Source organism: Mustela erminea, chromosome 17 (assembly GCF_009829155.1).
Source record: "Mustela erminea isolate mMusErm1 chromosome 17, mMusErm1.Pri, whole genome shotgun sequence".
NCBI classification, from domain to species: Eukaryota; Metazoa; Chordata; class Mammalia; order Carnivora; family Mustelidae; genus Mustela; species Mustela erminea.
In genome coordinates this window covers 1,687,054-1,710,548 of record NC_045630.1, presented here as the reverse complement: position 1 = coordinate 1,710,548, position 23,495 = coordinate 1,687,054, and the positions used below count along the sequence as shown (strand labels likewise).

Sequence of the window (23,495 nt, the reverse complement as noted above, 5' to 3'; positions counted from 1 at the left end):
AATATATACATGTACATACATGTACACATAAGTGATGTTAAAGAAATAGATCAATATTCGTTATTTCCTGTAGGACTGACTGAGACTATGGGGCATGATTAATCTCCCAAGGGTGAAAATCGGTCTCAGATTACTCCAAAACTCAGTTAGTCCTTCTGACCCTCTTTCTCCAATATGTGTCAGCAAACATATGATTAAGCATTTCATTAGGCCAGAGACAGAACAGCTCCTGTACCATATCAGATCCTAGTCATGGCTTTATTAGGTCTCTCAAGTATTACATTTGTTTGAAATATCAGAGAAGAAGCAACTGGATGACTCCTCCTAGCTGACAGAAGCAAGGTAAAGAAAAGTGGGACTTTTTTTAAATGAAGTTAAATAGAGAGAGGAGAGAGTCCTTTCCCAGATAACCCATCCGCAATATCATCACGGCATTTAAATAAATTTGATTAAGAGAATAATATTACAGATAATTTAGCAATCTAATTTTTTTTCTCAAGTAAGATTCATTTATTTATTCATTCAGCAAATATTCCTTGAACACCAACTCTGTGCCATGCATTGTGTTAAGTATCTGGAAACAAAACACAATAAATCCCAGCCTTCGAAGAGATATAAACAAGTAAACCATTATCGTATGATATATGAAATACACCACTAAAAGTTTATATACGTCTGTGACAGCAAACAAGAAGGAACAGGGAAGTCCTCTAAGGGACAGAGAATCCTAAGGGATGAGATAGGAAAAGCTTTTGAATTCTGCACATTTCTGAGTATCTTGGTCTAAAAAGTGGGGGATTTAACATCGGCCTTGCTCATGTGTCCTCACCATCTTCACAGGCAAACAACCACCAACAGTGGTTACAAATTGATCTGCTCAAAATCAAGAAGATAACTGCAATTGTAACACAGGGCTGCAAGTCTCTGTCCTCCGAGATGTACGTGAAGAGCTACAGCATCCAGTACAGTGACCAGGGCATGGAATGGAAGCCTTACAGGCAGGGGTCCTCCATGGTGGCCAAGGTAACAAAGCGACAGCAAAGCAACTCACATCCCGCTCTGGCGAGAGACAGCCTTACCTTTGCAAAGAGCTCCTTGCTTTTGACAAATATGCACAGACATGCACCTCCCCTCTAAGAAGTCTGAACCCCAGTTCCGCAGGGAGCTGCTCTGGAGACAGATACTGCGCAGGCTAACTTTCTGCGGAGATGGAGCCCCTGCAAAATAGTGAGAATTTGAGGGGGACACAAACATGTAGTCCATAACGGGGGTCTGGGGGGAACGTTCACTGTGAAATAGCATCATATTAGCTTATCTTGGGTCAGCTTGTTGTTCTTGACTGAGCAAATACCCATGGCCATAAAGCTTTCTGTGTCATATTATTTTTTCTTAAAGATTTTATTTATTCATTTGACAGAGAGAAACCACAAGTACACTGAGAGGCAGGCAGAGAGAGAGAGAGAGAAGGAAGCAGGCTCCACGCTGAGCAGAGAGCCCGATGCGGGACTCGATCCCAGGACCCTGAGATCATGACCTGAGCCGAAGGCAGCGGCTTAACCCACTGAGCCACCCAGGTGCCCCTCTGTGTCATAATATTAAGCAGGAGACAATGAGGTTCCTAACCGATGAGGAACCCAATTTCCTGCAAGACGAACTACTCCATTACGCTCCTTAATCCCCAGCCATGTGTTTTCAAAGTGCTACTAGGGAAAAATCAGGGAGATGAGCCTAATATTCCAGGAAGGGAAACCAGGCTGGAGCCAATAGGAGGGACAACACAGGAGAAGGGGTGACCTTTACCGAATGCTCATCATGGGCTCAGCACCTACCTCGGTGAATGCATTTGAACCTTCTCTCTTTAAACTCCTGGGCTGTTTGTCTGGTGGGTCGTTTGGTTTGGCTGGTTTTATGTGTCTTACCTGGATGTCTTTACAGCCCAGTAAGCATCAGTGCCATGAACAAAGAGTGGCCCAGGGGCTGCTCTGGGTAGATCTCAGGGAACTTGCCGGGACGCAAAAAGAAAAAAACAAGTCATAAAACACCGTTCAATTGAGGATAGAAGACATTTGCCAAAAAGAATAAGTCAAAGCCCGTGGTTGCATTTTATTTTCAATGTCAGTGACAACTAACCATTATCTGTCACTCACTGTGCACTTGTCACATATTTATATACTTAAAAAACTCTTTGTAACGACTCCTGTGGGGTAAACTTTTATTATTTACCAGTGAGGACATGGAGAGTTGGAGAATATAAGAGACTGGCCCAAAGTCACACACAGCTACTGAGGCGTTAAGGGCAGAGATGGTTTCCCAGACACCTCACAGCACCACATCAGAGGTCAGATCTCTCTGTTTTTCTGACCCAGATCACTGGGAGGTGGAATCCCTAAAGAGGTCTGTTAGGCATGGGATTTCATAATCAGCCAAAGACCACCTCCAGTGATGTTGTATGTGTTCCTTGATGCCCTCAGCTTGAACAAAAATTGCAGAAGAAAAGAAAATGATCTGTAAGATTTTTATAACCACGATATCATTTTTAAAGACCTTCTCATATTTTGCTTTCAGATTTTTGAAGGAAACAGTAATATCAAAGGACACGTGAAGAACTCTTTCAACCCACCCATTATGTCCAGGTTCATCCGCATCATTCCTAAAACATGGAATCAAAGTATTGCACTTCGCTTGGAGCTCTTTGGCTGTGATATTTACTAGAATTGAATATTCGAAGACATAGGAAGGACTCGTAAAGCTATCAAACCATTTAGAGCAGGCAATGTATTTTATAGCTTTTTAAACATTAATAATTTTCAGTATTTTCCCTTTTTTCTATTAGAGAATAAAATTTTATATATGAAACTTTCATAAGGTAAACTCCTTGCTACAATTCAGTGAGATGATAGCTATTAATTCTTAATTGATCTGAATATAGATGGGAAAAATATCGAGAACCAACAAGCAAATGGCTTCTTTCACAATGATTAAAAATGCTATGTAAAGTAATATTTATGTAGTTAGCAATGCTTCATTATAGTTCTTTTAAAACCTACACACACTAATAAAAAAGATACTACTTTAAAAAAAAAACATTTTTAGACCTGGATAGTTTTCACTCCTACCTTTAAAAAACCAAACCAAACAAAAATCCCTATGATTTAAGAGTAAAGGAAACAAGGTTTTAAATGGTTCATTTTTCTTAACATGGAAAGAAAAAAAAAATCATACCATATGTAAGAATGAGTGCTTAAAGTACCCTGTCTTACCCAAACAATGATTTTTCTGACCCTCTATGAGTAAAGACGCAGTTGTCCCAACTTGTGAGTCTGGCCTGGTCTCCCTTGGAACTGGATCACCTATTGATGGTCAGAGTGAGGGGTCTTTAGACACGGAACACAACCAAAATAACCATGGGAGAAATGAGTGTGTAACCTTGGCTTCATTCTAGCTGGCACTACAATGGTTTACCTTTTCAAAACATGGGTTCGCCTAAGGGAAAGCTAAAACCTGCAAAACGGCCTTGGAGCCATTGGCCCAAAGGCAACTGTTCCTGCTGGGACTGCCAAGTCTCTGAGGCTCCCTTCAGTCCCCTGAAGGTGACCCCAACCTCCTGCTCTCCCTTCCTTAATGACTTCCCCTTTCTGCACTCCCTTCCCTGGGAACTTGGCATCCAATGACACCACCGACATTGAGAGACTGGGGAGCTTTCTGGCCTCCTGGAAGTCACATGGAACAGTCACTGGTGAGGTTATCTTTCTGTGGAACAAACCACCCCAGATCTTAATGCTTAAAGCAACAAGTTAATTCTCTCTCTCACGATTCTGTGGGTTGACTGGGCTCGGCTGGGTGGTTTTAAGGCTGACTTCATTTGCATTCTCCAGTGAGGTTATAGTCAGATGCTCCTGTAGCCAGAGTCACCAGAAGGCTCCAGGAGATGTTGAAACAGCTGGTTCTCTGTCACTCTCCATGTGGTTTCAGTTCTTTTCCTCTTTACATGGCTTCCAAGTGGTCTATCCTTTGGATGTTTCCAACAGGGGAGCTGGACTTCTTATAAAGTGAGTCAAGCTCTTCAAACAAGTGTTAACAATTTAGGGAGCAGAAACTGTGCCAGTCCTTTCAAATGCTAGGCCCAGAACTGGCAGCCTCACTCTGAGGTATCCTACTGGTTAGCACAAGTCACAGGTGCATCCCAAGGAGTATAATTCATTGGGGACACCTTTAGACACAGTCAGTTACCTGTCGCCTTTGTGGGCGGGCTGAGTCCTGTGAAGGTGTATAGGAGCTTCAAACATCCACAGAACATCGGCTTCATTTTTTTCTCCCACCTTTACTGAAATACATTTGACAAAATCATAATATACTTAAGTGTACAACTTGTTGATTTGACATACCTCTACCTTGTGAAAGGATTCCCATGATCAAGTTCATTAACATGTCATCACCTCACAGTTATTCTTCTTTCCGTTAAGGGGTCGACCAGGGCTTGATCTCCAAACCAGACCTGCACTGCTTCTGAAGCTGCAGCTGAAGGTACTTCACAGCCATCAGTACGGCCCGTCCCTACCTATTTTCGCCCTTGCTCATGCTTACTCTCCTATCCCATCCAGCCGACCACCCCCGAGGGGCACGTTCAGGCACCCCTCGGGCTCCATGGGCAGTGTCCGGGATTCCGGGCTTCGTCTCACCACAGCTTGGTCCCCCAGCGCTGCCAACATGGCCACCTCCTTTGGGCAGGCAGACAAAACCACCCCAGCCGCCACCACCAGCCCACCCTACATCCCAGCCGAGACCCATTTTGAGTTGATTTTTGCATATGGGGTAAGCTACCAGCCCAAGTTCATTCATTTGCATAGAGATACTGAGTTTGGCCAACACCATTTACTAAAGAGACTATCCTCTTCCTACAGTGTTTTTCTGCACCTTTGTCAAAAGTGAATTGACCATGTATGGATGGGTTTATTTCTGGACTCTATTCTGTGCATTGATCTATGTCTGTGTTGTTGTTGTTGTTGTTTTATCTATGTCTGTTTTTATGCCAATATCCAAGTTTTGGATTACTGTATCTTTGTACCGTAGCTTGAAATCAGTAAGTGTGGTGCCTCTGCTTTGTTCCTCTTTCCCTAGATTGCTTGGATATATGGGGCCTTTTGTGGATCTATATGAATTTTAGGATTTTTTTCCTAGTTCCTTGAAAAATATTGGAACTTTGACAGTAATCGCACTGAATCTGTAGATCACTTTGGATTCTATGGACGTTTTAACAATACAAATTCTTATAGTCCACAAGTAGGGAATGTTTATCCATTTATCTGTGTCTTCAGTTTCTTTTATCAATGTTTTATAGTTTTTAGTGTACAGATACTTAATCTCCTTGGTTAAATTTTTCCTAGGTATTTTGATACTATTGTGAATGGGATTATTTTCTTAATTTTTCTTTCCAATAGTTCATTGTTAATATATAGAAATGCAACTGATTTTTGTATATTGATTTTATAGCCTGCAACTTGACTGAATTTATTAGTTCTAACTGTAATATATATAACATTATAAGAATAGTGTAATCTTTAGGGTTCTCTGTATAACATCATGTCATCTGCAAATAGAAACAATTTTACTTCCTCTTTTCTGATTTGGGTTCTTTATTTCTTTTTCTTGCCTAATTGCCCTGACCTGGACTACCAGTGCTATTTTAAATGAAAGAGGGAAGAGTGGGCAGGCCAGGTCTTGCTCCTCAACTTGTTCCTCTGGATATGTTTAGCTGTGAGTTTGCCATATACGGTCTTTTTATGTTGAGATATAGTTCTTCTATATCAACTTATTGAGAAATTTTACTGTGAAAAGATGATGAATTTTATTAAATGTTTTGATTATGTTGATTGAAATGATACTACAATATAGATTCTTCATTTTGTTAATGTGGTATATCACATTTATTGAATGCATGCATTGAAATACCTTTGCATCTCAAGGATAAATCCCACTTAATCGTGGTGTTTGATCCTTAATACTGTATCAAGTTCAGCTTGCTTATATTTTGTTAAGGATTTTTGTATCTATATTCATCAGCGATATTAGGTTGTAATTTTCTTTTTGGGCATATCTTTTTCTGGCTTTCAGACGAAGGCTCATACTCTGGCTTTGGTAGGGGCTCAAAACGAGTATGGGAGTATCATCCTGTTTAATTTTTTGTGGGAGTCTGCAAAGGATTGGTATTAATTCTTCCTTAAATGTTTGGCAGAATTCACCCATGAAGCTATCTGGTCCCGGGTTTCCTTTCATTGTGAAGCTTTTGATTACTGCTTTAATTTCATCACTCATTATTGTTCTGCTCAGATTTTCTGTTTCTTCATGATTCATTCTTGGTTAGTTATATGTTCCCAGGAATGTGTTAATTTCTCCTTGGTTATCCTAGAAGAAATCTGTTGGTGTACAATTGTTCATAACAGTTTCTTGCAATTCTTAGTATATCTGTGATATCAGTTGTAATGTGTCTTCTTTCACTTCTTTTTTTTTTTTTTAAAGCTTTATTTATTTATTTATTTGTCAGAGAGAGATCACAAGCAGGCAGAGAGGCAGGCAGAGAGAGAGAGGAGGAAGCAGGCTCCCTGCTGAGCAGAGAGCCCGATGCGGGCCTCGATCCCAGGACCCTGAGATCATGACCTGAGCCGAAGGCAGCGGCTTAACCCACTGAGCCACCCAGGCGCCCTCTTCTTTCACTTCTGATCTTATATTTCAGTCTTCTCTCTCTCTTCAGTTAGTTAATGTTTTGTCAATTTTGTTAACCTTTTCAAAAAATCAGCTCTTAGTTTCATTGATCTTTTCTATTGTCCTTCTAGCCTATATTTTATTTATTTCCATTTTGTTTTGTTATTTCCTTCGTTATACTAACTTTGGGCTTAGTTCTTCTTTTTCTAGTTCTTTAGATATAATGTTAGCTTTATGTGAGAGCTTTCTTTTTCTTAATGTAGGTGTTTATCACTATAAACTTCCTTCTTAGAACTACTTCTCCTGCATCCCATAAGTTTTTGGTATGTTTCCTTGTAAGCTTGGTATGTTTTTGGTAGCGTTTCCATTTTTCATTTGCCTCAAGATTTTTTTTATTTCCCATTTGATTTCTTTGTTGATTCACTGGTTGTTTAGAAGCATGTTGTTTAATCTCCACGTATGTGTGAATTTTTGCTTTCTTGTAATTGATTTTCAGTTTCATGCCATTATGGTTAGAAAAAGCGTAGAGGTGATTCTGGCTTTCTTAAATCGATGACGACTTGTTTTATGGCTTAACTATGATCTCTCCTAGAACATATTGCATGTGTGCTTGAGAAAGGTGTAGTCTGCTGCTGTTGGATAGAATGTTCTGTAAATATCTGTGAGGTCCATCTGATCTACTGACTGGTTTTATGCCACCTGTCCATTGTTGAAAGGGCGGCACTGAAGTCTCCTACTATTATTGTATTGCTGTCTATTTTTCCCCTCAGATCTGTTAATAATTGATTTCTATTTCTAGGAGGCTGACGTTAGGTACCTAGGTATTTATAGTGATTATATCCCTTTGATGAATTTACTCCCTTATCATTATATAGTGATCTTATTTTCCCTATTGTTTTAGACTGAATGTTTATTTAGTCTGATAGAAGTTAGAGCTACCATTGCTCTCTTTCTGTTTGCACGGAAAAATCTTTTTTTTAATCTCTTCTCTTTCAGTCTGTATGAGTCCTTAAAGCTGGAGCTATTCTTTTAGGTCATGCATGCTTGGTTCTTACTTTATGTCCATCAACCACTGTATGTCTTTTGTTTGGAGAATTTAGTCTTTTCACACTTATAGTAACTATTGATACATATGAACTTAATCTTTCCATTTTGTTCATTGTTTTCTGGCTATTTTGGCATTCCTTTGTTCTACTCTTGCTCTCTTTGTGATTTAATGATTTTCTATAGTATGCTTTGATTCTTTTATCTTTTGTATATCTACTGAAGGTTTTGTTTTATAGTTACTATAAGGCTTATGCATAATATTTTGTGTATATATAACAGTCTATTTTAATCTGATAACAACTTAACCTTAAGCACATACAAAAGCTCTACATTTTTACATTCCTTCCCCCACATTTCGTTACTGATGTCCCAATTTACATCTTTTTAATATTGTGTCTCCATTCACAAGTTATTGTAGCTGTAGTTATTTTAAGACTTTTGTCTTTTAGATCTTATACTAGTGTTGTAAATTATTTACATACCAGCATTACAATGTTAGTGTATTCTGAATTTACCTATATTTTTATATATTTACTTTTATCAGCAAGTTTTATACTGTCTTATGTTTTCACGTTACTAGTTGGCATCCTTTCAGTTCTTCAGCTTGAAGAACTCGAACAATTTTTGTGAGGACTGTCTAATGATGATGAACTCCTTCAGCTCATGTTTGGGAAAATCTTCCTCTCTCCAGTTCTGAAGGATATCTATGTTGGGTTGAGGGTTCTTGGTGGCTATTTTGGTTTTTATTTTTTCACTTAGCACTCTGAATGTATCATCCCACTCTCCTCTGGCCTACATGGTTCTGCTAACAGTCTGATGATAGTCTTATGGGGGTTCCCTTATACATAACAAGTCATTTTATGTTGCTGGTTTTAAGGTTGCCTCATTTTCTTTAACATTTGACAATATAATTATAGTATGTCTTGGTGTGGGTCTCTTTTGGATTCATCTTCATCTGAATATCTGTTTCTCTCCTAAGGTCTGAGAAGTCTTCAGCCATTGATTCTTTGAGTTGGCTTCCTATCCCTTTCTCTCTCTTCTCCTTCTCAGATATCTGTGATGCATGTACTGGTCTACCTGATGGTGTGCTATGAGTACCTTAAGCTATATTCTTTCTTTCTTTCTTTCTTTTTTTTTTTTTTTTTGCTTCTCTCATGGGATGATTTTCAGTGTCTTGACTTTGAGTTCACTGATTCTTTCTTCCACTTCATCTAGTCTATTGCTGAAGCCCTCTATTGAATTTTATTTTTTTTTAATATTTTTATGTATTTATTTGACAGAGATTACAAGTAGGCAGAGAGGCAGCCAGAGAGAGAGCAGGGAGCAGGCTCCCCACTGAGCAGAGAGCCTGATGCGGGGCTCGATCCTAGGACCCTGGGATCATGACCTGAGCTGAAGGCAGAGGCTTTAACCCACTGAGCCACCCAGGCACTCCTCTATTGGATTTTGTATTTAAGTTATTGTATACTTTAGTTCTATGATTTCTATTTGGTAATTTTTAATATTTCCCATCTTTTTGTTGAAACTTGCACTTTGTTCCTTCATTGCTATCTTGATGGCAGTGAGAATTTTTATCATTATCTTGAACTCTCTGTCAGGTAAATCACTTACTTCTATCTCATTAAGGTTGGTCTTTAAAAATCTATCTTGTTCTTCTGTTTGGAAAACATTTCCCTGCTTTGTCATTTTCCTTGGCTCTTTGCCTTGTTTTCTGTGCAATAGATGAAACTGCCAACTCTCCCAGACTTGACTGACTGGACTTGAGCCTCATAAATCAACCTAGCCTGAGGTCCTAGTTGCTTCTTAAATCTTTGTGATTATCCATTCTGCTGTCTTTATTTTTATGGGTCCCAGTAGTGGATTATCCCAGAGATGTGGAAAATGTGCACATGCCTGTTCAGTTTCATGAATACTAATTATCTGCTCCATCGTCTCACCAGTGCAGGATAACTGGAAGCCTAACCTTCAGGCAGTATCTGGAAAAGTCAGGATATTAGAGGTACAGTCCAGTCTCCATCAAAACCACTCAGGTGCTGGGTGGTTTAGCTTACTCTGTTCTGAACCAGGGAGAATAGTTGCTAAAGGTGTTTGTACATCCATGTAGCATCATTTCTTGGTATCATATTGTCCTGGGGGACTTGTGAATGCTGAGCTCTGCCAGCACCAAGACCTGGATGATTTGGGATCCATTTCCCTCTGTGGCAGCTGTAACATTTGGGTGCGAGATGTGTAGACATGCTTCTTCCAGGGAGAAGCTGGAGACTTGGTTTTACTGCTGGACAAGCTGGGGGGAGATCAAAGGGGGCATGCCCACCAGCTCTTCCAGTCTCCTGTGAGGATCCCAGGCTGCTCCCACATGCAGTCTAACTAAAAGCCAGGACCTCAAACAGCAGCTAGGAAAGTAGTCAAGTACCCTCTGGGGAGAAATGGGGAGATAAGTGTTCTTGCCTCTTCTTTCCACGCTGAGACGGGGAAGGGAAAGCTACAAAAACAGCTTGTGTGCCTGTTTAGAAACTGGTTTCTTTGTTTAATGTTGTCCTATGGGATTGTAGATGCCAAACCCTGGTGGCTAATGGAGTTAGGTGACTTGGGAACCTGCTCCCTGAGTGACAACTGCAAAACTTGGAGCACTTTGTGTGTGGACAAGTTCCTTCCAGGAAAAGCTGGCAACTTAGGTGGTTGTTGTTGTTGAAGTGAGCCAAAGAGAGACTATGGGACAAGTGTCCTCCCGCTTTTTAGGGCTCCTAGGAGGTCCCAGTCAGCAGCCAGATGCAAACTGATTAGAAGCCAGACCCTCAGCCAGCAGCTGGGAAAGTCTGCACTCAAACCCCTTCCAGGGAAGAACTGGGGACGGGCGCCTTTGCCTGTTCCAGCCGTACTGAGCCTTAGGGAATAGGTGGGGGAGTGTTCATGTGCCTGTTTAACAGCTGCTTCTTCATTTGCTATGTTCCTGTGGGGCTTGTGAATGCCAACCCCTGTTGGCTCTCTGATGTGGGAGATTTGGGGACCCATCCCTCTCATAGTAGCCTTAAAAGTTGAGCATGAGATGTGGGGTCCAAACACTTCACGCACAGGGAGAAGCTGGGAGTTGGGAATTCCCCCCCGATTGTAAGGCATTGTGCCAGGGGTGGGGTTTGTGGTACACGTCTCAGCATTTCCTACCCATCTTGATGTGTTTTCTCAGTAGGCTGATGTGGAGGAGTTATTCACGTGGTTTTTAGATATCATTCAGAGGGAAGTGATCCATATGCAGCTGTCTAGTTGGCAAATCTGTGGGAGGAGGGAAAGTCAGGAGCCTCCTGTTCTGTCATTTTGGTCAATCTGAAACATTGGCTTTCTAATACTGTATTCTCATAATTTCTTTCCGTTAATGATTCAGGTCACTGTTCCACCGAGATGTCTCTGATTTTCATTCAGTTAACAGCAAAAGAGAGCCTCTGAATGTAAAGAAAAATTCCTTTGTTCTCTCCAGGGCCAGCCTCATGGATTGCATGATCTGTTCAAGTCACAGGGTCCCCACGCTCACAGGAGCCTCATGCTTGTTTAATGCTCTATTGTCACCCCCCTTGAAATTCTTAGTAATTTTTTAACTAGGAGCCCCCAGTTTTACTTTGCAATGGGCTCCCCAAATTTCGTAGCTAGCCATGGGTCCCTCTGCTGAAGTGGTGGGCAGGATCTCTCCTGATCTAGAATTTACCAAGATATAACAGGGACAAGAAAATCATGTGGAGTAATAGGTAAGAGATGAGACGAAGAGAGATCGTGAGACCCAACTTTGTTACCCTGTGTGGAAGGGTAAGTCCCCAAAGGTTAAACAACTTGCCTGAAACTATTGCCTGTTTGTGTCAGAGCCAAAGCTGGAAGCCGGATGATCAGACGCCCAGCCTCTTCTTGAGTCTGGTTTCGTTTCCACAGAATGGATGTAATAACATTTATAATTCATCCCCTCCAAACAGGTAGACATGAATTGTTAATATATAAATATTAATTAAGAGTGCCTATTAATCTGAAAACTACTTGTTTGGGGATCAATAGGATGTTTGGTTATATTTGATGCTATGTGGGAATATTAAAATACCTCTATTTTTTAAATAAAAAAGCATATCTATATTTTTATTCCTCTATTTGAAGTCACTTAGATGAGGTTATAACTTTTGTTGCATAATATATCCTCCACTGACATCTCATTGTCCACTGTTTGTTATATCATAATTGGTTGCTATGCAGAGGAGCTAAATGACTCACAGCAGAGCCATGACTTGAAGAAACTAACAGATAATATTCTAAACATTACTAATAGTTCTAGTTGAGAATTAGAAAACAGTCTGTGGGTGTATCACAAAGATGAAAAGGTCAGAGGAAACATAGAATTACTACTCCAGGATTTTTTTCAAGTTGTTAAAATTACAGACTTCATTGTTTTTAGAACTAACTTTGAATAATCACAATTATTTGATTTTACAACCACTTTGGCAAATGCAGGGAAAAAATATTAACCAAATAGCTCAAATCATCTAAAGAGCCAAAAACATAAATGGTATACATTTATTTCTCCAGATAGGCCAAGAAAGATAGGTCAGTGGATTTGCTGCTATAACTGGCATGTGTCCAAAGATAGTGAGCCTAACATACACTTAAAAATATCTGAGATTTCCATGCTACCATTTTTCTTGGCATTTTTTCCTAACAAAAAGTTATTTTATGGAAAATTCTGAATGCTTAATTCTCCTGAGTTCTTACGTTTTCAGAGACTAGAGGTGGGACAAGCAGTAAGACACAGGCAGATAAAATGACTTTGCATGGATTGACAGTTAGATTATCAATGCCCAGGTAATAAGTTTTTCATATCTGGGTACTATGCTGTAAGCTTTAAGATTTGCTATTTCTTGGTTGTATGAAATGTCCCCACCAAAGATATTTATGTATTTTGTATTTAGTATATGAAAAGAAAAAATAATATTAACATCCCTAGTCATAGCACCATGTTAAATTGTTTTTTAAAAATATTTATTTAGCTCATCCTACCTATACAATAAATCACAATGATAGGCATTGAAGGAGAGAGTATATTAAAAATGAAAGACACTGCTCTGGCTTTTTTAAACATTTATTATCTAGTTGGATAGAGAAGACAAAAATAAGAAGCAAATAAAACACCACAAGAAAAGCTTTTGTTTAGCAGAAAAAACCATCCACAAAACAAAAAGGCAACTTCCTGAATGGGAAAAGATATTTGAAAATGATATAGCCAATAAGGAGTTAACCTCCAAAATATATAAATAACGTACACAACTCAACAACAAAAAAATCTGATTAAAAAAATGGGCAGAGGACCTGAACTGTTTTTCCAAAGAAGACATACAGATGGTCAAAAGACACGTGAAAAATGCTCAACATCACAAATCATCAGGGAAATGCAAATCAAAACCATAATGAGCTCTCCCCTCACACCTGTGAGAATGGCCAGAACAAAAAGACAACAAACAACAAGTGTTGGCAAGGATATGGAGAAAAGGGAACACTTGTGCAACTGTCAGTGGGCGTGTACATTGGCACAGCCACTGTGGAAAACAGCATGGAGGTTCCTTAAAAAATGAAAAATAGAATTACCATATTATCTACTAATTCCATTACTGGATATTTATCCAAAGAAAATGAAAACACTAATTTGAAAAGATATACACACCCATGTGTTTATTGCAGTATCATTTATAATTGCCAAGATACGGAAGCAAACCAACTGTCCGTCCATTCATGAATGGGTAAAGATGTGGTGTATGTATACAATGGAATATTAATCATCCTTAAAAAGGAATGAGATCTTGCCATTTGTGAAAACATGGATGGACCTAAAGAGTATTATGCCAAGGGAAGTGGTATTAGACCCATAAATACAGAGAACAAAGTGGTGGTTGCTAGAGAGGGGGAAGGGAGATAAGCAAAATGGGTGAAGAAAAGTGGGGACTATAGCCTTCCAGTTACAGGATGAGTAAGTCACAGGAATGAAAGGTACAGCTTAGGGAATAGTCAATCGTGTGACATGTGGCAGTTGTGTTTGTGGGATGTACAGTTGTTGAATCACTATGTTGTACACCTGAAACTAATGTAACATTGTGTGTCAACTGTACTTCAATTAAAAAGAGAGAGAGAGAGACAGAGACAATGGCAGATTAACTCCAAGTGATATAAAGTCAATCAAAGAGCAGTGCCCGTGTAAAATGGAGTGAAGCTTTTTTTTTTTTTTTTTTAAGATTTTATTTATTTGACAGACAGAGATCACAAGCAGGCAGAGAGGCAGCAGAGAGAGAGGGAAGGAAGCAGGCTCCCTGCGGAACAGAGAGCCCAATGCAGGTCTTGATCCCGGAATTCTGGGATCATGACCTGAGCCAAAGGCAGAGGCTTAACCCACTGAGCCACCCAGGTGCCCCTGGAGTGAAGCTTTTGAAGGTCATTTGACTCAGTTCTTGAAGATGTTGGATGCGAATCAAGGCAATCTATGCGGAATACCAAAGCAGGGTATTGGGGTAAAAGGTCAGTGAAAACCAGGGTAGTCTAAGAGCTTTATGCTTAAGGACAGGGTCCTCTAAGCCTTCCCCAGCCTGTCCAACCCTTCCCCTGTGTTCTCTGTACAAGATCTGATAATAATGCCTTACCCATCTGTCTCCCTCCGTGCCCCACTCCCCGCCCAGAAACCCAGTGTGTTTGCAAAGTCAAAAAACGTCAAGGCAGCAGCCACCCACGGAGATCCAGTTACCCGAGGTTGGGGTAAGAAACGCACATGGATACCAAGTACATCCCTGATCGGCAAACTGCGAATGATGGGTGGTGGCAACCAGATTAAAAGTAGGTTCCCTTTGAGGTGGCACAGAGGATGCCGACCTTGGACGGGATTCTGGCTTGCTCAGAGGACGGGGCCTGCTGGCCAGAAGCAATGGTGCTGGCATAGGGCCCCAGGTGGGCACAAGGGGTTCATATGTGGGACACTGACCCGCTGAGAGATGAGGCGACCCCACAGGTCTGTTTGGGTAAGGACAGGAGTCCTTGTGGCCGAGATGACGCTCTGCTTCACTGTGCTTCCCGCTCGCCCCCGCCAGGGCCTCCTTTGGCTCACCCGCCCTTGCACGCTTTCCATGCAGGGTAACCTCTCTATGCTTCGGAGAATGTCATACATCCGCCTGCTTTTAGCCGCACGAAATTTAGCAATGGGTTGACCGTTCTGTTTGCCCCAACAACCTTCTCTCGAGGTTCCTTCTTGCGGACTGAAGAGGCTTCCTGAAAGTGGGGAATGTGGCAAGCCTGTTTGCAGGTGTCGCAGAGAAGAAGCTGAAACTTCTCTGTTCACAGTAGTCTTAGGGAAATAGCGACAAAGACTGTATTTCCATGTAAAGTGCCTAGAGTGGTACTTGGCACATATTAAGAGCATGTATACAGGCAATGATTATTACTAATAACACTGATCATGTAAATATGATAAATTATAACATCAATGCAGTGCTATTAGTATGAACAACTGTTACTAATTACTGTTGTGTCAAACACCTTGTTTTAGACCACTCCTTACTTTTTAAAAAAAATTATGGTAAAATACACATAACAAAAAATGGTTGACGTGTACATTTGAGACATGTAAGCTCACTGGCTTTAAGTAGGGTCACAGGGCTCAGCCCCCCATCCTGACAGGGCACTGGGGCTCCAAGCTCTGTAAGCCCGCGCCCTCCCAGTGCGTGGCGGCCGGTTGGGCTGCCCTCGCTCTCCCAGGCTTGCCCAGAGGTGGAGCCTTATGACGGGGCTACAAGACTTGAACAGCTTGCATGGGCTTCCTTCAGTGGGCTTAACCCCGCCTAATCGTGTTTTTCCTCGGGGGCGGGACTATTTAACATTTGCTTGTGTCTGGAGTCCACAGGGCTAGTACAGGATCCAGAAATCATTGTAAATCCTCCAGAGACAAATTGGATCTTTTTTAAATGAAACTAAGGAAAAATTTTGTGAGTGTGCAGTGCATTGGTTGCCTGTGAAGGAGGCATGAGATGCGGAGACGTGAACCAACCGCGCCAGAGACTGAACGAGGGAGGAGGCCCACCATGCTACATCCGGCCTGTCATGAGGACTAGACTTGGCTTCAGTGCCCCTTAAAGGGCCTCACGAACTATTGGCTGGTGAGGACAGTGTGGTTTGATATTGGCCAGGTACGACACAGCATCTTTTCTGCCCTTCTAGCACTACCCTCCTAAGTCAAAAAGTCTCCTTCTTCCAAGGCAAAGGAATTGAGAGCACCATGCTCTCAGCGAAAAAATAAAACTCAAGCAATTAAAAACACATAATTTGATGTATATAGGAATGAATATATTTAGCTCTCGACTTGTTCCCCTAAGAGATCTAAGGTTGGGATTCCTGGGTGGCTCAGTGAGTTAAGCCTCTGCCTTCGGCTCAGGTCTTGCTCTTAGGGTCCTGGGATCAAGCCTTGCACTGGGCTCTCTGCACAGCAGGGAGCCTGCTTCCCGCCCACCCCCACCTCCCACTGCCTTTCTGCCTTCTTGTGATGTCTGTCAAATGAATAAATAAAATCTTAAAAAAAAAAATAGAAGTAGGAGAAAAAGCAAAATCAGTGGGAACATAAATGGGACCCAAGAAAGAGGGGAAATGCAGACCAGAAACCCCTGCAGCTTGCTTTGAGTGGGCTTGGGGTTAGTGGGAAGTTTTAAAATAGCGGATGCAAAAAGTAAAACCTTAACAGCTGTTAGGTTGGGTGTCCCCACAAAATGTTCACCCAAAGCACTTTTCTTGATACTGAAGTTAAAAATAAATTTCGCCCAAAGAACCACAGAAAGAGGACATCATGTAGTGTGCCCAGAACCGACAAGAGCAGACTTTAGAGGGCTGTTTCCCATGTGCCCCTCAGGAGTGGGCGAGCCATCCTCAGCGAAGGACAGCTCAGTGAAAGGTCAGTGCTGCGTGATCCAAGGGCACGGCTCTCTGATGGTCCAGCTTAAGGCAAAGATAGATTTCATGGTCTCTGAAGGAAAATGTTTTTCCTTTAGACAATAGCTCATATCATAAACCTTGTTTTCTCTAAGTCATGATTCTGGTGGTCATTTGGTAGCAATGAGTTCAAGACTGTACAGGAGAGCTCGGCAGAGCTCCTTGTGCCAGAGTCTATCACAAGCGAATGGTGGTAGGATTTGGTTTCAGAACAATTTATGGGAAAGAAAATGGAAACTAAGAAAAGTATTTCCATTAATCTAATTTTTGCCTATAATCTTGGAATAGAGCCCATTCTGTTTGGATAGTAAAACACCTTAATCCAGCTCACAGAAGGATACCAATGGTAAACATGTCAACAATCAAACATCATAAGTACAGACATAATCTGAATCTTATTTACAATTTATTTCATTTAGTACAGATTCATCACTTATAATCCCCTTTCCTGAAAATGAATATAACATTTTTGGCATCATTCAATTCCATTAAACAAACATTTATTGTTCATTATTTACAGTAAACAAGTAGCTCACTTCTTATATTTTAGGGTGTGTTATCACATTAACACTCAGTCCCATGGACTCTAAACAAAATGTTTCCCCCAGAATTTGGCATCTATGGCCTAGATTTTGACAGAGCGACGTTAATGAGCCTCCTGGATAAGGTATTTGCTTTAAGAAGGTGCCATTTACCAAGATTAAAGCTTTGCAAATAAAACCAGGTTTATATTTAACTACCGACCCCCATTCTTCCCTTCATTCCCACAGTGCTATTTCCCTCACACTTCACTGTCTGCACTGCCAGTGCTCACCAGATGCCAGTTTTTCCTGTTTTCATGTTAGGAGGACATCTTTCAAAGAAACCCTTTCTTATTGCCTATTTTACCAAGCCATTTCTTGCCCTTCAGTGTTTCACCTCTGAAAGCACTGGCCTACCTAACCCAAGGCCACACTTCAAAAAATGCCTTCTCACCCGGGGCCAAAGTTTCTCACAATCTCAACCCGTTTGGACGTGGAGGGGCGTTCAGTTCAACCGCAGGCTTCTCCGCTGACCCCTAACCCCTACCCCGGGCCTTTGTTTTGCCTCTGACCTGCGATCTGTCCCCGTCCTTGGACGAGTAAGGACCTGTTAGAGAACATTAGTCGCTTAAGTTTTTCCTTCTTCTTTTTTCATTTTCTCTTTCCTCTTTCCAGAGAAAATGACCTTTTCCTCACGTCTCTTTCTCCTTTTTGTCTGTGCTGACGCTTGTGTTCCATTAAAACTTCACCTACAGTCACGAGCAGGTTTGCTCGTTCGGAAGTGGCCCGCACCTGAACAAGGAGACCAAGTCCGTCATCTAATGGCATCACCCTCAAGCTGAAAAAGAAAGACAGTACATAATAAGGAAACCTCTAGGACATCAGACATTAGGTCCTAAGGCAAAAATAAAATAAAGAGGAGGGAACGAGGAAGAAGGTCACTATTAAATAGGATGGTCAGGGGGTGTCGTTTAAGCCAAGACCAGACGGAGGTGAGGAGGGAAGTAAGCACCACAGGTACTGGGAGGGAAAAGCAGCAAACATCCTGCAGTAAACGTGCGTCCTGGGGCCGGGGTCGGGGGGTGTGAGTGCGTCCTGGGGCCGGGGTCGGGGGGTGTGAGGGTGATCCGGGAACAGCAAGGAGACCAAGGAGGCTGAAGCTGAGGGAGCCAGAGGGGGTGCCGGAGAGAAGGTGAGATCAGTGGACAGTAAGATGGGGCCGTAAGGCGGGGGGCAAGGAGGTGGCTGCACCGTTCTAGAAAGCACAGGGGATTTTTGCTGAATGAGAAAGGGAAGTACACCCAGGAGAAAATTTACGACCTGAGTTACGCTTTACATGACTCTTTCTGGCTGCTGCGTCCTGGGGAGGGGCGAGGACGTTCACAGCATGACCAGTGTAGATGCGGTCGCAGGTAACCCTATAAGCGGGCGGTGGCCGTCGCGGTGGCAACGGCGGGGGGACCCTGGACAGGCTTCCAGCCCGGGATCTGCGGGTGCTGCGCGCAGTGTACAGTGTGCGGCCGCGCCCGCGGGGGACCGGCAAACACCCGCCCAGGGAAACCCTCGCCGCGCTTTGGGAAAGCCCAGGGTCTGTCCAAACGATCCTGTCCCGGCGTCTTCTCTCCGCGCACAGAACACGTGTTGACCCGCCGAGCCCACGCGCGACGCTCAGCCCCCCCGGCCCGCAAGTCCCTGCGCTACCCGGGACGCGGGGCCACCGGCTCCCAGACGCGCCTCCCGCTCGCTCAGCCCCGTGGGCGCCCTCCGCGCCTCGCTTCTCCAGCCCTCCTCGCAAACCGGCCCAGAACTCTCGTGTGCGTCCTTCTGTCCTCCGTCCGCATGTCCCAGAGGTCCGCGGCCTCGGACTGCGCCAGCCCCGCGTCCCGCCGGCTCACAGCCAGTCCTGTCGCGACGCCCGGGTGCTCAGCCGGGGCAGCGCTCGCCGCCCGCTGCCCGGTCTCCCCAGGGAGGTCACCGTCGGCCGCGGGAGGTCACCGTCCGCCGCGGGAGGCCACCGTCCGCCGCGGGAGGCCACCGTCCGCCGCGGGAGGCCCCTGTCCGCCGTGGGAGGTCACCGTTCGCCGTGGGAGGTCACCGTCCGCCGCCGGAGGCCACCGTCCGCTGTGGGAGGTCACCGTCCGCCGCGGCAGGTCACCGTCGGCCGCGGGAGGTCACCGTCCGCCGCGGGAGGCCACCGTCCGCCGTGGGAGGTCACCGTCGGCCGCGGGAGGCTCCTGTCCGCCGCGGGAGGCCACCGTCCGCCGCGGGAGGCCCCTGTCCGCCGCGGGAGGTCACCGTCCGCCGCGGGAGGCCACCGTCCGCCGCGGGAGGCCACCGTCCGCCGTGGGAGGTCACCGTCCGCCGCGGGAGGTCACCGTCCGCCGTGGGAGGCCACCGTCCGCCGTGGGAGGTCACCGTCCGCCGTGGGAGGCCACCGTCCGCCGCGGCTGCCGCAGCCCGTCCGTCCCGCGGTCCGGTTCTCCGCGCACCGAGCTTCCCCGCGCCGGGAGAGAAACATCGGGAAATGCTTCCAAGGTCACTCCAGTGCCTGCTCCTGTTTCCACCCGCCTCACCTCCTGCCCCGACTGGGAGAAACGCCTCCTCTTTCCCCGCCAAGGCCAAAGCTCACCTCGTGGTTCTGGGCCGCGGAGCCCCCCGCCCCCAGAGGCCTGTTTCGGAAACCCCTGATCTCAGACCTGCGGGTCTGTGACTGTCTGCGGAGCTTCCAGAGCTACACGTTTCACTTACTGTTTGTTTGTTTTAAGATTTTATTTATTTATTTGACACAGAGAGAGAGCGAGAGGATCACAGGCAGGGGGAGTGGGAGCGGGAGAAGCGGGCCTCCCGCCGAGCAGGGAGCCCGATGCGGGGCTGGATCCTAGGACGCCCGGATCATGACCTGAGCCGAGGGCAAACCCTTCATGACTGAGCCACCCGGGTGCCCTATAGAACCACACGTCTTAAATGGATGATTTGGGGGGATAAAAATTGTATCTCAGCAAAATTAAAACGAAAAACAAACAAACCAACCCTGTATCTCTTCTGCCCTTTTCTCCTCTGCTCATACATACATTCTCGTCTCTGACAAAATAAACAAAAGCTAAATTCGGAAAGGCAATCTGCATTTGCTGGCCACACAAGCATTTAAAGAGCGCCAGCTGTGTGGGGCATCTCTCTCAGGTACTTGGAAGCTGAGTCACTGTGGTACTTAGCTAATGGCAGATCTTGCTTTGAGATCAGTTTTGTGCCTGGCACTGTGCAAAGCATTTCATCCTCTCAGCTACCCTAAGAAGATTTTACGATCTCCATTTTACATAAGAAAACTGAGCCTTAGAAGGGGTTGGTAACTGGCTCAGGCTCGCCCCAGGGGGTACAGTGGGGACTGGACCCCAGACCCCGGTGTGTGCAACGTACCTCATCACCAAGCCCTTCGTACATTAAACTGAGTGAGGAGGTTTCAGGTTGGGCGGGAGCAGAGAAGTCAGAAATCTGAAAGTTCGCTGCTCCCAAGTTTCATGCGTTCCTCCATCCCCTGTGAGCTCCCTGTCCTGATTGCTGGGCCCAGCTACATGCTTCCAACCCAGCCGCCCCTGCTAGAACAAGGGACTGCGTTGCCCAGTGCGAGTGTCGTGTGGGGGGAAACCGTCAGACACAGGACCCTGAACCTGTAGCTCCTCCTTTGTATCTCACAGCGGGAGATACGTCGGCCCTGGAACCCTGCGGGAGGTGGCGTCTAGGGAAGGTGAGAGGAGAAATAAATCTGAGTTACAGGCGAAGGCATGGATGAGTTGCTCTCCTTCAAGGGTCTTCATCCTCTACTACAGAGAGAGGCCTTTTCTCACCCTGTGGTTTTTAACATACTCTAAAGTTGGTTTCATCTGAAGATCTTGCATCAACATAGCACGGAGTCACGTTGGCCAGGATGGGAGAGGGCCGAGTTTCAGATGCTTCCAGGTGGTCAATACTAGCTCCCTGACGGACTGGAGAAGCTCAGTTCTCTTCATGTTTACTTTCAAGAGTGAGAAGGGGGGGCACCCGGGTGGCTCCGTGGGTTAAGCCTCTGCCTTCGGCTCAGGTCATGATCTCAGGGTCCTGGGATCTAGCCCCAAATTGGGCTCCTTGCTCAGCGGGGAGCCTGCCTCTCCCTCCCCGCCCCCACTCTCTCTCTCTGCCTGCTTCTCTGCCTACTTGTGCTCTCTCTGTGTCAAATAAATTAAATCTTTAAAAAAAAAAAAAAAAAAAGCGTGAGAAAAGTGCTGGGCTCCCACTTATGTTTCGGAGTTCTGCTCCAGAGCCACCAAAACCTAGCAGCCCACCACTTTGGGGCACACATGCGACATCGGGGCCCTTCCCTCCCAGACACAGCACTACTTTTTTAGCGCTGAACCTTGAGGCCACACTCAACAAGTCACAGATTCATCCTCAGGAAATCACCGAGTTCGCCGTCCTGAAGCTCAGAAGGGACAAGGGAGGATGGCAGAGCTCTACCTCCAGAGTATCCGTTCCCAGCCTGCCCCGTGGGCCAGTGCCCTGCGTCCGGACTGGGCCACTCGGCCCCTGTGGAGCAGACACTTTGCGGCCTCCACCAACCTCAGTCCAGGATTAGTCCCTCCCCTTGTGGGTCTGGGCTAGGCACGCCCGGGTGCTCACCACCTCCTCCCTGGTATGCAGACTTCTGCTGGGGCCACAGATCTCCCCTGGGACCCCCTCCCATCTTTTGTGCATGGTGTGGGGATGCCCCCCCGCCCCGTGCTCCAGGACGGACCAGGCCCTGCCTCGTGTCTACTGCCATCCGTGCTGTGAACTTACCGCTCGATAAAGTCAGGGCAACCAGAAACAAATGGAAGAACTGGGCTGTGAGCATAGAACACAGCTAAGTGTGGAGTCCCAGTACTTGTGAGTAAGCAGTGGAAAAGGGTTAATGAAGGCTGGAAGTGTAACTCGTGAGATGGGGAAGTGTCCACCCGCAGACTTTTACTGAACCACAGCCACACTCGAAATGGTGGAATAGACAGAGGGAACAGAAAAAGAATGACCACAGAAAGCCCACAGTTGGTGGGAAGAGGTTATGTGTACAAAACAGAAGTCGTTTACCAGGCAGCATGGGGCAGGACTCGGCATGAGTAAATGGACCTTCAGTACTCACGTCCCCCAATACCCGAGTACCTCACCCACAACCAAGAGTATCTCCTCTGCTGGGACGAATTCCAGCCGGGAACCCTCACCCTCGAAACCGGGAGGAGAGGGAAGTTGAACATCTTACGGGAGTTTGGACTATGATAGCCGGTACGGGAGGTTGGGTTAGTGTTCAGATAAAGAGCTGAGAAGAGCATTTCCTTAATAATCTCTTCTATCTGGGTGGACTCCACATCAAATGCTTGGAACCTTCCATTTCGGAGGGCGTTTGAAAACACCTCACGAAATCCCATGGAGAACACCTGACTGAATGGGAGGAGAGGGAAGGAGTGTGTGATTAAGCGTTTGCATGTGCTTATGCGTCGTTGAGAAGGAGGGGAGGAGAGTGACACACCAGAAACATTTTAATAGAGCCTGACTCTGAGGCCGTGAGAACATCTTAAAGCCCCCGATCTGTTCCTTACGCCGCCACAGATGAGTATTAGATGAGAGGAATCAACATGCCCTATCTCCGTGCACTCAGGATTTCCTAACGAATGACTCATTCGCCTGTGACTGTGAATGCTGTTTTTGGAGGTTGCCGTAAAATGTTACACGTGTTCCTAGAACAGGACAGTTTTCTAAAAAGTTATATGCATTCTTTAAAGAATATAAAGGATGGACAGTCGCCAATTTATGATGGTTGGACTTAGGACTTTTTGACTTCATGGTGGTGCAAAAGTGACACACATTTGCGATTTGAATTTGGGTCTTCCCCCCAGGAGCCATATGTGGGGTGATCCTCTCTTGGGACGCTGAGCAGAGGAAGTGAGGCACAGCTCCCAGTCAGCCCCATGATCCTGAGGGAAAACAGTCGACACACCACCATTCTGTACACACACAACCATTCTCTTCCTCAGTTTCAGTGCAGTATTCAACAAATTACATGAGATACTTGACACGTTATTATCAAACAGGCTTTGTATTAGATGATTTTGCCCAACCGTAGGCTAATGTAAGTGTTCTGAGCGTGCTTACCATAGGCTAGGCTAAGCCATGATGTCTGGTAGCTTAGGTGTATTAAATATTTTCAACTTACGGTGGGTTTATTGGGACATAATTCTCTCTTATGTA

At 44.8% G+C, this 23,495-nt stretch overlaps 1 protein-coding gene across 2 annotated transcripts in view; it reads left to right on the top strand.

Moving 5' to 3' along the window:
• The window catches only part of F5 (coagulation factor V), a 67,915-nt gene extending 64,604 nt beyond the window's left edge, over positions 1-3,311 (top strand). The window contains exons 24-25 of one of the 2 annotated variants that reach the window (XM_032317457.1): positions 841-1,023; positions 2,566-3,311. In XM_032317457.1, the coding sequence (XP_032173348.1) occupies positions 841-1,023; positions 2,566-2,712 (330 nt within the window). In that variant the 3' untranslated portion in view covers positions 2,713-3,311. Of the gene's footprint in view, positions 1-840; positions 1,024-2,565 lie in introns of those variants that run through there. The other variant, XR_004279979.1, reaches the window with a different exon arrangement.
• Positions 3,312-23,495: the final 20,184 nt, after the last annotated feature.